This window comes from Scheffersomyces xylosifermentans (assembly GCF_036884685.1).
Source record: "Scheffersomyces xylosifermentans strain CBS 12540 chromosome Unknown RJT20scaffold_1, whole genome shotgun sequence".
Taxonomy (NCBI): Eukaryota; Fungi; Ascomycota; class Pichiomycetes; order Serinales; family Debaryomycetaceae; genus Scheffersomyces; species Scheffersomyces xylosifermentans.
Genome location: NW_027042939.1, coordinates 246619 through 263080, shown reverse-complemented (window position 1 = coordinate 263080; position 16462 = coordinate 246619). Strand labels below are relative to the sequence as shown.

At 40.9% G+C, this 16462-nt stretch overlaps 7 protein-coding genes across 7 annotated transcripts; 4 read left to right on the top strand and 3 right to left on the bottom strand. All coding sequences in view use genetic code 12, as the record gives it.

Annotated features, from left to right (window-relative positions):
* The first annotated feature begins 24 nt into the window (after positions 1–24).
* On the top strand, positions 25–1127 carry NBN1 (histone acetyltransferase). The gene has a single exon (XM_064915988.1). The coding sequence runs from the start codon at positions 138–140 to the stop codon at positions 1053–1055; it is 918 nt and encodes a 305-aa protein (XP_064776641.1). The 5' UTR covers positions 25–137; the 3' UTR covers positions 1056–1127.
* A 1252-nt stretch (positions 1128–2379) lies between these two features.
* Positions 2380–3945, top strand: PGA33 (Pga33p). The gene has a single exon (XM_064921172.1). The coding sequence runs from the start codon at positions 2784–2786 to the stop codon at positions 3843–3845; it is 1062 nt and encodes a 353-aa protein (XP_064776640.1). The 5' UTR covers positions 2380–2783; the 3' UTR covers positions 3846–3945.
* A 539-nt stretch (positions 3946–4484) lies between these two features.
* Positions 4485–5911, top strand: RJT20DRAFT_123605 (uncharacterized protein). Its single transcript, XM_064915987.1, has one exon. It carries the CDS (start codon positions 4514–4516, stop codon positions 5780–5782), a length of 1269 nt encoding a protein of 422 aa, XP_064776639.1. The 5' UTR covers positions 4485–4513; the 3' UTR covers positions 5783–5911.
* RJT20DRAFT_123604 (uncharacterized protein) lies at positions 5912–7373 on the bottom strand. Its single transcript, XM_064915986.1, has one exon. It carries the CDS (start codon positions 7255–7257, stop codon positions 6061–6063), a length of 1197 nt encoding a protein of 398 aa, XP_064776638.1. The 5' UTR covers positions 7258–7373; the 3' UTR covers positions 5912–6060.
* A 1893-nt stretch (positions 7374–9266) lies between these two features.
* Positions 9267–9719, bottom strand: COX6 (cytochrome c oxidase subunit VI; the record flags this gene model as incomplete). The annotated part of the gene is made up of 1 exon (XM_064921377.1): positions 9267–9719. One exon carries the CDS (start codon positions 9717–9719, stop codon positions 9267–9269), a length of 453 nt encoding a protein of 150 aa, XP_064776637.1.
* Positions 9720–11681: 1962 nt separating this feature from the next.
* On the bottom strand, positions 11682–13896 carry RJT20DRAFT_7189 (uncharacterized protein). Its single transcript, XM_064921170.1, has one exon. It carries the CDS (start codon positions 13720–13722, stop codon positions 11785–11787), a length of 1938 nt encoding a protein of 645 aa, XP_064776636.1. The 5' UTR covers positions 13723–13896; the 3' UTR covers positions 11682–11784.
* A 1359-nt stretch (positions 13897–15255) lies between these two features.
* On the top strand, positions 15256–15999 carry CAP4 (Cap4p; the record flags this gene model as incomplete). Its single annotated transcript, XM_064918074.1, has 1 exon — positions 15256–15999. One exon carries the CDS (start codon positions 15256–15258, stop codon positions 15997–15999), a length of 744 nt encoding a protein of 247 aa, XP_064776635.1.
* Between the last annotated feature and the right edge of the window lie 463 nt (positions 16000–16462).

Sequence of the window (16462 nt, the reverse complement as noted above, 5' to 3'; positions counted from 1 at the left end):
AAACCGAAAGAAACGAATGGCGATAAGCTTACAAACGGTTAATAACAATAGATCTATTACCATAACGGCTGTTAGAGATATATATTGTAGACGCAAGAGATATATCTCAGATAGGCGTTATTGTAAAAACCGCGATTATGGATACTTCGACTGTTCTAGAAAAGTATACCCAGGATCTCTCCAACTTGCCACTAGAAGTAAGGCATTTATTGGAAGAGATCAAAATTAAAGATGTTCAGGTGATGGAGGCGAGGAAACGGTATCAAACCAAGGACAATCAGATTCATAAGTTTATCCGCGCGAACGGAACACTCACCAAACACCCCAAAGAACAGCAGTTATACAATAAAATAGAGGAGGATATGCAGGTGGTACAGAAGCTCCAGAAGGAGAAGATTCTTTTGGCCAACACGGCGTTGTTCTTGATCTCCAAGCATTTGTTCAACTTCGAAACCGACATCGCCAAGTTGGAGCGGGACGAGTTGTTACCTCCAGTGGACAACATGTGGGAAGTTGATGGAGGATCGGCATTCAAAAGTGATTTGAACAGTGCATTGAATGGCATATCTGACAGTCTTTCGGGTACTCCAACGCCTAGAAACGGAACAGCATCAGGTACTCCAACGGCAGAGAATATGCGTAAACAACCGCAGAAGAGAAAGCAGACGATCAACATCCGCAGCACAGTAAGCATAGGAGGTTCTAACAACCGTCCTGTGAAGAGATTAAGATCAGAAGAAGCAGAAGATAGGTTCTCTGGGATGGTTAAATCATCATCCATGCCAGGGCCAGGAGAGCATTTGCATAGAATGGGAGGACCCATGGGAGAGAATGGACCTTCTGGTAATGGAGAAGATGCCGATAACAACTTGTATTGTTTCTGTCAGCGTGTTTCGTTTGGAGAAATGATTGGATGTGACAATGACGATTGTAAATATGAATGGTTCCATTGGAGCTGTGTGGGGATCACGTCTCCACCGAAAGATGATGAAGTGTGGTACTGTCCGGACTGTGCCCCGAAGATGGAGAAGAGAAAGAAGAAGAGAAAGATGTAATATTATAGAGTTTGTAAGGTTCTAATAAGTAATGATTTATGACGATACAATTGTTGTAGGGTAAATGAAGGAGACGTAGAATGGCGGTGAGGAGGAATTATGAGGTGGCAGAATGATATTGTTATTGAATGGAATAGCATTGTTCAAGTGCTGGCTATTTTACTAATTGCTAATTGGTACACTTAAGATTCCTTAGAAAGATGTTGTTCTGTTTTGGGATTGTAATGTATCTTCACTATTAAGTGATAAACGTAGGGGTTCCTTTTTAGTAATCTATGGCCAATTCTTTCTCGAACGGTAAATGGAACTGAAGACCTCTTAATTTGACTATTCTGTTAGTGAAATTATCAATTATCACCTACTTACTCTATGTCTCCGTTGCCAAGGGTAAATATCTGTAAGCCATCGTTCAAGACTACTTCACATACAGCCAGATGCGAATGGTTAATAGCACTTGATACCAAGATCTCGTAGTATTCATTTACGAACGCGGTTTCGTGCCCGATACTTGTGGAAGCTTCTATGCTATTCATCGAACTTCGTTAAATAGGGACTGATAACTACTACAGCATGAAATGAATGCAAAAAGAAGAAGATGAGAACGCCTATTTGCACCCAATAATTTTATAGACAGGCGATATTTGCAGAATCCATTTAATGAGAATAAGTGGAGTGGGGTGCCTTTTTGTTACAGTGAGAGATTTTTAACGACCACCTATGGCCATTTTGTGTAGACTACCCCTGGTGAGATGTTTGTCTGTTCACTGTTTAGTCATGTTCACCATTTACAATCTACAACTTATTACATTACCTACATACAACTTGCTGTTTCTTCCATATAGCAATTAACATTTCTACCACTATTCCTGTCTATTCTCTCGGTATCATTTCCTAATACAATCTCCCGGTATTCTGCCATACTCTCCTAAAACACTACTACAACAAAGCCTCGCTACCGAGGGGGACACAAAAATTCCACTAAAATAGGACGAGCGCTGCCTGCAGCAATAATAAAAGCTTGCTAGGTCTAGTGGTGTTACCCTTACTGTTCCCATAACTGCAACACACAAACAATCACAGACCATTCCATACAAAAATCCATGGCACCTTCCAAATTAAAAACTCAAATCACTTTAAAACACCCTGAAATCCACCCTCATACCCACTTACCCTAATCCTATTGTCTAACTTCTCCCACCATTGTTACCATCTCCCTCTCCCTCTCCCACCTCCCGCCTCTCACAGCTGCAAAAATTAAACACGCTCATCTTTGTTGCCGTATGCCGGAGCGAAAATCAAAGAATTTAGAGATCCTCAAAACACGAAAATAAACACACTTTAAAGTCAATGTTCTTATCAGAGAGGACCAGACATTGGCATATAGAAGGACAGAAACCGTGAATCGAAGTAGCACATTCGAATCAGTCGAGTCAGAAGTCCATAAAAGCCAGTTTTAAATTTTCACATTCGCTTATTATAGACCCAACGAGTTAGTCATAGTCAATAAGTTTCTATCGTATAGTTAGGTATTTACCCGCTGAAAGTTCGGATCAGGAAATCAATAGAACAAAGCCGTCCTATTTGATCTTGACGAAGTTGAATCGAAAATCGATAGAAAGCTACTTTTCAAGCTAAAGAAACCCCGCCAAAGTATCCCAAAAAAGAAAATCCGAATAAAAACTCGATTTTTCACCCAATTTATCACCAGTCTACTGCAAATATTTAAAAATGAAATACCCATTAGCTCTCATCTTGCTCCTAAGCTTATCCATTGCTGCTGATCCACCAGCGGCTCCTGCTCCTGCTGCAGCTCCAGCTCCAGTACCTGCTCAAAATGCTGCTCCAGCCCCTGCTCAAAACGCTGACCCGGCCCCTGCTCAAAACGCTGACCCGGCCCCTGCTCAAAACGCAGCTCCAGCTCCAGCTCAGATCGCTGCTCAAAACCCTGCTGATGATGCGGCTGCTGCTCCAGCTGCTCCTACAACAACACCAGCAGGTGTTACAACCACTCCAGCCGGTCCTACAACTACCCCTACTACCGCCACAACTCCACCAGCAGCAGCAAATGGCGCAGCAAAGCCTATCACTACCCCTACCACAACTCCACCGGCTCCTGGTGCAGCTGCCAAGACTACCACTAACCCCACCACCACACCAACCACGACTCCCCCGGCTGGAGCTGTTGATGGCGCTGCAAAGCCTAACACCACTCCTACTACCACTGGTACTGGCACTGGTACTGGCACTGGCACTGGTACTGACACTGGTACTGGTACTGTAAACACAGCTACTATGAACGTGGTCCAATTACAGCAGTACTTGGCAACATACACTATGAACGCTGCTCAAATACAAGGTTTTATGGCCACATACACCACCGCTCCAGCTCCTGGTGTTCCTGGTGGAGGAGTTCCTCCTGCTGCAGCTCCTACCGAAAATACGGCTACAATGAACGCTGCGCAGCTTGCCGAATGGAAGACGACTCATACACTTGCTCCTACTCCAGCTGGTCCCCCTCCTTCTCTTCCTGTGAGACCATCGGTTTCCAATGGAGACGGTAATGCAGTAGATGACCCAACAACAAAGACACTCACATTCGTAACTTCATACATTAGACCAACGACAACTAGAGAAGCTATTCAAGCTTCGGCTGCTTCCCAAGGAAGTAGCAATCCAGACAGTTCGGGTTCCTCGACCGATAGCTCCAATGTTGGTGAAAGTATCACATTGAATAGAAGCGCATTGCTTGCGGCTATTGCTTCTGTGATGTTTTACATTGGCTTGATTTGATTGGATATGGTTCAAAAAGGAATAAGATTTTGGCTGCTTGATTTCATAACAATTGTTCAGTTCTGTTAGAATACCCTATTTATATATATATACGTTTGGTTTTGATTTTTCTTGGCGTATGAACTGTCCCGTAGCTTCTCTTGTCATTGTATAAACGTTGCTCTGTGAACGGAGAAAAGTAGTACCCAGGTTATTAATCTCAGGCTCCCTCTTTTAAAAGTTCATTCACAGTAATAATGAAACCTTAAAAAGCTACAATAGCTAAGATACTTATACTTGTCTTGACTTCTTTAAAATTTCTTATTTAACATTATTTGTTTTCGCAATCGTTCGTCTATTAACTCGTGTTTCTGTAACTTCAGAAACGTATAATAACCGATATTCTGTACCACAAGAGGCAATGCAAAAACCTGAATTCCATACGAACTTTGATTCTTCGTAATATATTGTCACCGACCTCCTTCTCGTCAAATTCCCCCAACTTTTCACCAATTTTTCACCCTTGTCCAGATTCTACATTTAGTCTCTACCAAACTTATACTCTCTATAGTACTACTCTTATCAATAGGTGAAAAAATCAGTTTGGTAGCGCCGTGGTCTTCTCAATGAATATTTCAATTTCGATTCTTCATTAAATTGTTATTAATGTTCTCTTTACGGTAGTAAATATGATTAGAACGGCAATTCGAGTGCCGTTGCTGGTTCATATTAGGCCGCGGGTCATACGGGTCGCTTCTGTAGCCAAAATTTTATCAAGAAAGATCCATTCTACAGCATATACTAAGACATCTAGTGCACCAAGTGGATCTGGTTCGTCCAGTTCATCGTCGGAAACGGCTTCTTTTGCTTACGCTGAAGACTACAAAACATTAAACGAGAAAATACAAGACATTGTTACAAATGGCAAAGAAGTAACTGATGACTTCATAGTCAGCGCTTTGACCGCTTGTAGGAATTTGGAGGCTAATTACCCCATTAACCAACAGTTACATGATAACTCTAAGCTCATCAAAGAGTCTTCACATACCATAGATTTGATATTCCAGGATAAGGATATCCCATTCTCGGAAGATTTATTAAGGCGTATCTTCCTCTTGAACTTGCCAACGGCACTAAACTTGAAAATTATAAACATCTACTACGAAAGAAACCCGTCGGAGTCAACGATTATTGATAAGGCCGTAGCATTGATTGCGTTAAGAAATGCTCTTGTCAATGCCGATTTCCAGAATGCCATAAAATTGACCGACGTTACTGTTGGGCATCCTAACTATATTGCACACAATAACCGCATTCTTAGAAAAGGGTTCACTCAATTGGTTGCTAGTTCTTTGGCAATTACATTCTTGACGAAATATGGTATTAACGAGATCATTGAAATCGGCGGTTTATCCGATGGTTGGAAGCATTTGGGAGCAATTAACTCTATGATATTAACATACATTTTCAATTCAAGTTTCTTCCTCACTATTGTCGGAGTGGGAAGACAGCTGGTGAAGTCTGGCGGAGATTATTTGACATGGCAAAAGGGTACTTTCTATACCCACTGGTTCAAACACGCCGACGAGATGATGTTCAACTCCAAGATTGTAGAAGCAGACCGTCAATTAAATGGTGGAGACTCTAACCCAGCTATCATCAACGAATTGTGTAGAACTAACGAGGATATGTTCAACACGCAACGAACATTACAACCGGGCTACAACAGAGAAGGTGAAAAGATCAGATTACTCGAAGCTAAAGATAACCTTGAAGATATAAAGATGCAAGCATACTGGATGAGTGGAGGAGATGGTTTTGAATGGGTTGAACCAGACCAAGATCCAGCTGACTTGCTTTGGAAACAGCATCTTGACAAGTTCACAAAGCCATTGGTCGATGACAATTCAAAGGTGAAGAACTTGAAGTGGGCTGAAGAGTTGATTGAAGAGAAATAGGTAGATGGTTGTTAAAGCGATATATATCACATGAATAGTTTGTAAATAGTATAGAATAGTGCATTGATAATGTTCTAATGTATTGAATGTACGAAGAGTTACATTAATTGTTATATTAGTTATCTTCAGTGATGAAGATTTTGTATATGGGATTTATCGAGAAAATCAAATAGCTACTACATAAATAAAGATACAATAACGTTTATATTTGTCCGGCGATATTTATGAAGTGGCTATCCAGTTCCATTATGCATAATAATAAATAGTCGTTATCACAACTACGAAGTCTCAAGCTTTTCAGTAGCTTCGGACTTGGGTGTGTTATTTTCATTACTGGCAGCAACTGATTCTGCATGAGTTGCAGATTCTTCCCATTGCCAGTGTGGAATAAGTCTAATATCGTAATCTGTCTCCAACTTCAACTCGTCCCAGGGATCGAAGTTCAACCACACCATGTCAAACTCGTCATCAGTTTCGATCGAGTTGTTCCCTAATTGGATATCTTGTTTTGTATAATCAGGATTGTAAAATGGCGATTTTCCTTCTAAGATCAAATCTATTCTCTCGGCCTTGTTCAACTCCGTGACGTCTTTCAAATCCGTCAGTAACAAGGCTTTATATCTTTCAGCGTTGGATTCCTGCAATTTTTGGTATATTTCGGAATATTTTCCCTTTTTATTAAGCTTGGATAAGATGTTACTTTTGACAGGAACAAGAAGATGCTCAATATTCTTATCATCTGAGTGACCGTCTTTGTTGTCACGTACGATGCCTATTTCTATAAATTCATTTTCATGTTCGATTTCTTTCTCTGTCGCTTTGATCCAATTTCCTACCTTTTCTATCCAAGCTTTTGTGGTCATTGGTGTGTAGTAATCGTAAGCTCCAAACCAAGCGTTTGGCTTGTCATTGTTTTTTGTTGCTAATTTACGATAATGCCTTGCTTCTTCGTACCATGGATCGTATGGGAGCATAAGTCTGCTTAACTCAAGTCCACATCCGTATGTTGCTGCTGCTCCTGCCGTTGCAGGCAAAAGTGCTTTCCAAAAGCTACCCTTGGGTGTAATAAGGGCACCTCCAGGCGCTATTACTGTTCTTGGACGAAACAAGATACGGGCGTAACGAAAGCACACTAGTCCTACGGCGAATTGAAGTCCAGTCATTCCATATAACGCAGGACGGTTGTCAGACGCTGGAGTGAGTGGTCCCCAGAAGAGCCCAGCACTGGGGTTATGAGGTATCCAACTAGCTGGATTGGGGATCACTATGGTTGTTGAATTTGGAGGCACAGGCGGCGAAGATGTTGGTTTTACGATATTGTTATTATTGTTGGTATTGTTATTGTTATTATTATTATTGTTGTTACTATCATTCTTTGAAGTATTATTGCCATGTCCATTGCCTGTTTTATCAGACGTCTTGTCCTTGGATCCTTTATCGTCCTTGTCATTAGGAGGAGGGATATAGACACCCATGGTTACAGGCAGCAATTGACTTGGGCAAATTGGCTAAGTGGATAGCTTGCTTTCCAGGGTAATTTATAACAGTCCTGACCGGTAGATGACCAAGCAATGACAACTCAAGCTGGGTAATACCAAGCAAAGAACAACATTCAATGGCGTTAGGTTTTGCCATTTCTGATTTGGTGGCTGACCGGAGTGGGTCACGTGAGGGTTAGAATTGTAGGCTTGTAGGGGTGTGTGGTAGCGCTGTGTGAAATTGGTGGGGCAGTAGAAGAGCGTAGAACGATTGAGTAGAGTGATGGAGGAGAATGATTGAATCGTATTGGTTGAGAAGGGCAGTTGTAGAAGGTTGCTCTTGCAGAGATTATTAAAGTTTTGGGGTTGTGGTGAAAGAGAAAGGGAAAGAGCAAGAGAAGATTCGAGAAGATGTAGTGGTGGAATGTGTGATGAAGTGGTGGATTGTATGATTTGTGTGATTAAATTATATCTGTCATTATATAGTGACTAGGTAGTGACTGGGTAGTGACTGGGTAGTGGTTAGTGATGGTATATGGTGACTCTGTGGTGATTTTGTAGTGACTCTGTAGTGACTCTGTGTAGTGGACTTGGTTGCAAAACTCTCACTGGAAGTTGGCCCCACGCTGTACTCAACCAGGACTGTTACTGACAATTTATTCAGTGCTGCATTCACTCACTCGCTTCTAAGTATTTTATGGGTTTCTTCAATGACTACACGCTGTGTCTACTATGATATTTATACCATGCTATGTATACTATGTTATGTCTTATACGATATGTATTCTATTTCATTCACACCCCCACTCCCCGTATATCATATCATCTCTGCTCGTACGAACTCTCGCTGTACCAAAAGGCTGCACACGAAAAATCAAAAGGGTGCAAAAAATATGTGAGCGTCTCGGTGGAAGAGGTGAGTGAGATTGAATGTGAAGTTAAAGGTGGAGGTGAGTTCGAAGAGAATGTTTCTAGAGGTGATGGATGTTGAGAGTATAGAGAGGGGATTGTGTGCTTTGGTATAGGAATTTTTGGGGTGTTAAGTAGCCTAGTGGTTTCTTGTACGGAGTCTTTTGGTGCCCGTAAGTATTCAAATTATTATTAAGTAGTACTAGTACTAGTACTAGTAGCAGTAGTAATAGAAACGTAACAGTGAAAAGAAATAGTTAAAATAACAATAATAGTGAAAGTAATAGAATTAGGTCATATCTGGTAGTAAGAATACTAAATCTAATACTAATATTATTAGTATAGTAGTAATGATAGAAGAAGTAACAGTACCAATAGCTTACAAGTGATAGGCAGTGAAAAATTCTGTCTCACTCTTGGTCAAAGATGGGGTAGTATAATGTGATCTACAGATAAGTTTATGGAGAGGAGAAATGGTTTATTTTTGTGTAAAGCTTGAAATAGGGTTATATATTGACAGCTCGTATAATGTGTCATTCTGACACTTTTTAGGTATCATCCTAGGAACCATATTTCTGTTATTACGTCTGTCTCATTCCTTAGTAGTGGACCCTGTATCAATTGAGCCCACTTTTCCAGATCACACCACATCACTACGAACTCACCACTTAAACTCTACAGCAATCTCTGCATCTACATCTAGTCATATTGCGAGTTCTGCATTCGTAAACCATATAGAAAGTATAAAAACACATTGGAAACGAATCCAATAAGAGATAGTATGACAACTGGAATATAGTCACTGGAAAGAGATGCTAAACCCGAATTAACAATATAATCTCGTTAGGAACAGCCTAGTAAAACATATCGTCTCATCGAAGCTTCTAGACCAAAGGAATACACAATAGTTGTAACTATACTCCTCTCGCCTACGTCACTTCGGTTTTGATCTTCGTTCGATGCTTGAATTAGTGATGTATTTTCATGTTATAAATGTAGTGACACTGCCATATCTTGATAGAGGACAGCTTTGGTGGTAAAAAACTAAAAAAATAAAGAAACAATAGTTAAATGAATATATGGAGATCCGGAACTGTCTAAGCTTCGTCAGCATACAATTCCTCCTTCAAGTCAATACCTAACTCTTGTCTGATGTCCTTTAATTCGTCCAAGTAAGCTTGGTATTGTTCTTTGTTCTCAACCTTGTGCTTCAAGGCCTCGAAGGTTCTGACGGCAGTTGGGTAGTCGTTGACTCTTCTACAAGCTTGCAAGGCCTTCTCGATGACAACTGGGGCAGGAACCAAATCGTAAGAGAAACAGTTGTTCAAGACTCTTTGGACTTCGAACAAGTCGTAGGCCTTCTCGAATTCCTGTTCGTATCTGGCGGTGAATTCCTCAAAAGTTTCTTCGTGGTGGTCGGAGTAAGCTCTCACTTGTTGTGGGACAATGGACACTCTGGCGATGGTGTTGGACTTGAGCACATTGGCGATTCTTGGGGTCTGGACGGCGACTCTGGTTCTTAAACCGGAACGGATGGCGTTGGAGAACATGGCGATGTGGAAATGCAGAGGAATATGTGGTTTTTGGCAGGCAGTACTAACGGGTGGTGTTGGTACTTGGTGCGATGTCTAGAACGAGGGCAGACTGGAGGAGATGGCGGCGACTCAATTGGTTCGAAAAGTACACTAGCAAATGCTGGGACGAGCAAATATTGTCGATAATTACGATCTACCTGCAATATATAGTTTATATACTTTGCGATGAAAAAACGCTGTCGGTTGAGATTCTTACCTCTCAGGAACAACCCAATAAATAACACTATTTACCGTGTATCTATAACTTACCACTGATTGGATTAGAGAGAAAAATTTGTCCTGGAGGAAACTGGGCGTGGTGCACGACCTGTAATGGTGTTATGTATTTGCCAGAGAAGGGCGAGAGGTGGTGGGAGATGGGAGAATGTATGGGGGAGGAAGGAGGAAAGTGAGGAATGAGCAGGGAGAGAAGGAGAGAGAAAATCGTATGATTTGACGGTGGGAAGTGGTGCAGTGGTGCGAAGTGGGTATGTGTAGGTTGTGAAGGAGGTGGAGGTGGGTAATGTGGGTAATGATGTAGGTTATGATGTAGGTTATGATTTATGTTATAAATGTAGGTTATGATTTATGTTATAAATGTAAGTTATGATTTATGTTATAAATGTAGTTTACGACTTAGCCTATAGGTTATGATGTAGGTAATGTACCGGTATGGGTGGGAATGGCAGAGATGGACGAGTTCAAATAAAACGACAAGAAGTTGGAAAAATGTACGATAATTGCGATGGGGCGGCTGTTAGTGCCATTTGGAACAGGGAAAGAGAGAAAGTTCGAGATGATGACAGTTTTAAAGTAAGACAGCCATGGCAATGGCCAATGAGACATTTGTGGAGTCCCCTCAACACTACATTTAAACTCATGATACGAAATCATTGCTAGTATACAGAAACTCTAGTCCCCTCCTCCTATTCCCCATCCAAATCCAAACGGGATTTGACACCATTTTGCAACGTTTGATTAACCCTCTTTTTTGCTGCAATTTACTGTTGTCTCACCATATTGCACCATCCAATAAAATCGGGCCAAATTGAAAGGTCCTGTGTGGTAGGATGAGATGAGACATGCTACCATGTATGTCACGTGAGTTTATATGGTAGCATTTTTGAGTTTTTCATTTTTCATTTTTCAATTTGTCATTTTTCAATTGTCATTTTTCAATTCCTGTGTGGAAGGATACATTTCTGGAGTGGGTGTATGTGTAGGAACCATCATGTGCTTAACTATGTAGGTAAGTCTCTGTTCTAAGTAGTTAGTTTTCTAAGTGATTCTTATTATATTAGATTTTTAAGGCGTTTATATCTCTATATCTGCTTTGTTAGTGAGAATGCTTTTGGAATGTTTTTAGATGGTTAGATTTCAACGTAGTCAGTCAATCTAATAAAGACAGAATTGGACATTTTAGAATTCTACTAATTTTTGGCATTTTATTGCGAGAAAATTCAATAGATGTGCCTAAAATTCAAAGTATCATACTTAACAACTCCTGAAATGATGAAATTGAATTTCTAGACTTAGAAAAGTAATCCCATCGATCACTAAGTTAATAATATCAGCAGACGTACACTTCGGGTAAGGTTACATACTGCCGTGGCTGGCTAAACTCGTCAGGTTAAGTAAAGTAGACCCATAATTCGTAAGCGAGATTCTTGGCTTACCAACCAACTCTAAATTGCTGCAAAATTTTCCTATTACAGAAATGCAAAATCTTTCTATTATGAAAGACAACTAGAAAATGCTTTGATACTCGTTTCCTTTAACAGCACTTATCTAGCGTCTTTCATATTTCATATAGTACAAACAACCGATTATCCCTGAATATCCATTATTTACTTATTATGATATATAGGTATACTATCTATTCTATTTGCCAATTCTAAATGCCACAATTATTGGGTGATTCATTATACCATATGTTGTATACCCTTTTCTTCTCTGTATGTTGGTCTGTTCTGTGTGAGGCATTTCGTCTTTTGTGACTATATTCTATCAAAGAAGCACCTTTTGCCCCTTGTTCCATGCTCTATTCAAGACTCTTCTTTCCGAATCGCTTAGATACATTAAGATTCTTTGGTTTTCTGAAATCCTTGCCGTTCCCGTATCCATTAGTTGACCCACCTCCAGAATATCTTCTGGAGTTTGAGCCATATCCCGAGTAGTTATTTCCATTATATCTCTTACCTCCTTGATGATTCGAATTGAAATTGTAGCTTCCTTGACTGTACGAGTTTGTACCGCTATTCAAAGTAATTGGACGCCAAATAGGCAAATGTCTCACGTCTACCTTTAACTTTTTGACTAGTAAAGTAGGCGACTCTGTTCTATTTCTTGCTTCATTGCAAGGTAACTTTATTTTAAGTTGCACCCAAGATTTATTTGCGGTAGTATTGACCTTGAGCGTATTGGTTGGTTCTTTGATGAACATATAGCCATGGCTATTTCGTTTGTAAAAAGTGGAACAATAGTCCTCTCCATACTTACTTGTGGCGTCAGTAGCAAGAATATCACGTACAAATTGATCACTTCTAGTGACTTGGTTATCCCTTGTCTTGGAGAAGTTAAGGTTAACCTTCACATTTGATCTATCAACAACCGGAGGAGTTGCAACAGTTGGGGCAGTCAAACTTGGAAGACCACTACCCTTATGAAATTTACTAGAAATTTCGATTTCACGCTTTTCTATGTGGTTGAGCTTGGATTCAAGAATAGCACTATCGTTATTAATGAAATGACCAGAATACTTTCCTGGTCTCGCATGGGTCTGCTTGATAAATGCTCTTGTACTTTCTAATTTCTGCTCTGATTCTGTTGCTTTTAATGGAGTTGAACTTGATGAGTCAGACAAAAAAGCACTAGGAACAAACGATGGCGTATTCAATTTGCTCAGGTACAAATTCTCCCTTGCTTTTGGTTGCAATTTTGCAGCTGAAGCTCCAGCAGAAAATGACGTAGGTCTGGAATTAGTTGGAGAAGTAACGTCAGTAAAAGTTGCAGGCATTAAATTACTAGTAAACACTGCAGATGTGGAAGACGAAAACTTGTTGGAATAAAAGGGCGAGAATAGAACCTCATTGTTGTACGGGTCATTCAACGTCGTCAAGCTATCCAATCGGCTCTGTTGAAGCTGATTCTCGTTGTCCAAAAGTTCTTCTAATGTGGACAATTTTGGAGTGCTATTGAAAATGTTTCCATTTCCAAAATGGTTGCCCGGATTTGAATCGTTCCAAATGGAGGTTGCCGATAAAGATGGTGTGGCACTCCCACTAGTAGTAGTCGTAGTTGATGGTCCTACTCCTCCCAAGTTCAACATGGAAGCAGATGACGTAGGCGGTGATGACATTGATACAAATCCTACATTTGGGACTGTTGCTGACTGAGGCGTGCTTTGCAGATACCTATACCCTGATGGTGGAGGCGACAACAAGTGTAAATTGTTAAGGTTATTTGAAAGATCTGCTCCAATGTCAATACCTCCAAAGAGTGAAATTGACTGATTGACGCCTGAAGTCGTGCTAGTAGATGTCGTCGTGGTTGTAGTAGACGTCGGCATGATTTCCCCCAAAAAAGGTGTTAAGAGCTCTCCGTTATTTCCGTTGCCGTTCATATTCCCATTTCCTGTTCCATTGGTACTATTGCTAGCACTGCTCATACTGAAAAACTTAGACGTGTTATTGCTTGGTCCGCCTGACGAATTCGCTCTATTGTTGAATGCCCCGATCATGGGAGAGCTGTTATGTCTCTTAGTATAGCTATGAGGATTAGACTCCTGAAAAGACGTCAAATGAGGAGTATTCATAAATCTTGGAGAGTCATAGTTTTCATCTTGTTCACCTGGAGTCACGAGGGGGAAGAAGTTGGACGACTTCCGTTGTGTAGGTGTCTTTGAACCTAGTATTGTAGGTAATGGTTGTGCCAATGGCGGAGATAGAATCTTTTCGATGTCTAGTTCTATATCCGACATTGCTATAGGGCCATTTAAGAGCGATGAAGTCTCGATTTTAATGAAATATTCGGATTCTAACTTTTATCTGATGTTTTATTATTCGAAAATAGACAAATTTTACGGTGTCACCTATCACGGAACTATTGCAATTAGCGTTCCTATGTGTTCTTGTGAGTATTTGCTAAAAACTTGTACCGTCAATTGAACAGCGACCGTTCGGGGTATTCCACGTCTTTTGTCAAATAAATTTAATGGGAGTACTCGGCTCCTCTTCCACGCCAATTTTATATATGTTCCAACACACACGTCTGTAGCGAAGCCCCGTCAATATTGCAGTAAAGAAGGACTTGTAAGCGTATAACCCTGTCATTGCAAAGCAGATGATTTCTGCGGTAATTTGATGGCTGCGATTTTGTGTGATTTCTCGTATATGTGCGGGTGACGTGGGTCATGTGATGTGATGTGGATGAGAATGTGGTAGGGTGGGGTGAGGTCGCAGAGTAGTGTTGTAGTAGTGGGAGGAGGAGGGTGAAGAGGGTGTGAGAGAGAGAGAGAGAGAGAGAGAGAGAGTGTGTGTGTGTGTGTCATAGAAGAGAGTTTGTTTGTGTGAGAGAGAGGTGACAGAGAAATGAGCGCTGCAGATCTTTCTGTTCATTGAGAGTGGAGCCTTTGGTGAGTTACTCGCTCTCCATCAATTTGATCAATTAAACGATGAAATTACGCAGAAGTGTGCTTTCCATGGATTTAGGAAAGGCGCTATAAAAATTGTAGGCTGAGAGAAAGAGAGGTGACAAGGACAGAGTGTTTAAAGGGTAAGAATTAAAGATTAGAGAGTATGTGTCTTCATAATTCAGGTATTATAATAACACAGATATACATAGTTAAGGGAAGTGTACTCATTTTGCAATCATTTTGTAACATTTTGTAACATTTACAAGAACTCAGTTTCTAGCGAACTTAAGCTTTTCCTTCGTGAAGCCATTTAAATTACTCTCTCTGGAAACAGTGGAGGCAGATATAACTCTCGCATAGATATTACTCACATAGATATAACTCTCATAGATATAACTCTCATAGATATAACTCACATAGATATAACTCTACTCTCATAGATATTACTCACTCACAGATACTCTTCTATGTACTCTCTCTGTTCTAAGAGATCTTCACCTACACTCTACACTCTCTACACTCTCCACGCACTCCACGCTCCATACTTCTACTACACACAACCACAGAATCCACACACACACATCTCCTGCATTCTCTCCTTCCTTCACATCGCCCTAACGTGCACTACTAAAAATCCCACATCGGAAAAAGTCAAAGTAAGGATTTTTTTATCCGGGTAACCCCCACAGACTCCTCACATTTCCAAAACAAACTCACCATCCTCAGCTTTGTCATCCATTACATCACCACCAATAATCACGATCACAGACCCCTCGAAAAACACCCTGACAGACATCACAAAGCACCTTCTGAGGAACCATTACATAATACATTACAATAGCCGCCAGGTACGGTACAATTAGTTTGCAGCAATACAACATGAACAGTGGATTCTCTGGATGGACAAACGAAAAGGAGGACAATGGTGCCACCAACGACGAGAAGTTTGACCCTTCATTCTCTCGTCACGATCAAGAAGAAGGATCCGAAGAGTATGGATCAGTAGACCAGGCCACTGCGGTAGCTGCCGTGGCCACTGCACAACAGCACCAGCAGCAACAACACGAAGCCGGTTCAGAAAGCGCCGAAGACAGAGTAGAGGTGAGCCATGCGGACCAAGTAAGAGAGGCCCACGAAGCAGTTGCTGTGGCCGCAGCCAGACTAAATGAACATCAACAACAACAATACCCGGTCCATACCCTGGCAGAATCAGACGAGGCCAAGAAGTTGGCAAGTTCGTCGAGAATATCAGGCCTTTTGGCAGGAACTCTGGCAGCAGGCCCAGAGCCAATTGGGTCTAAATTCAACAGAGTGGTTTCAGGAACCAAGAGAGCAGCACAGAATAGAAGTGCCCAACGTGCGTTTAGACAGCGTAAAGAAAAGTACATTAAAGATTTGGAGGCCAAGGCCGCAGAGGCCGACATATTAAAACAAACCATAGAAGATATGAGAACAGAGAACTTGCAATTGAGAGATTACACTTTGGCGTTGCAAAGTAGGGTCATCGAATTATCGCCTGGTTCTGGCCATCAGCTTCCTGGTGCCTCAGACAGTTCTGTGGTGATTCCACCACCTCCTCCGGCTGTGTTCAACAGTTCGAAGGTCTATCGTTCTGAGAAGTAATGATTAATGATAATTTGCATCAAGCAAAGATTTCGGCTGATTTCTTGCAACCCTTGTTTACTAGTGTATAAGATTCCTAATAATTATATTTTCAATTCCATATATGAATAGACAAGTATTCATATGTAGAGCCTCGGTTTGCTAGTCTCTATGTAATAATTTTGTAGCATATTCAATTATAGTGTTACTATTGCAAATAAAAAAGCCCCCTTTACTGAAGAACGTACAATAACCAAACTCAGTACTTGCGGCTAAATTTCTGTAACCGGTTAGAGATGTTTATCGCCAGTTATCGATCAGTTACCACCTATATGGGGCAGATTACTAAATATAATTGTATAATGTCGCACAGCATTAACCGTCATTAAGATGAAGTTCGAAGAGTGAAAATGACGGGATGGTTGAAAGGCCCCCCTCACAAATTAATTCGCCCAACACGATTAATATTAGCAAGAGTTACTGC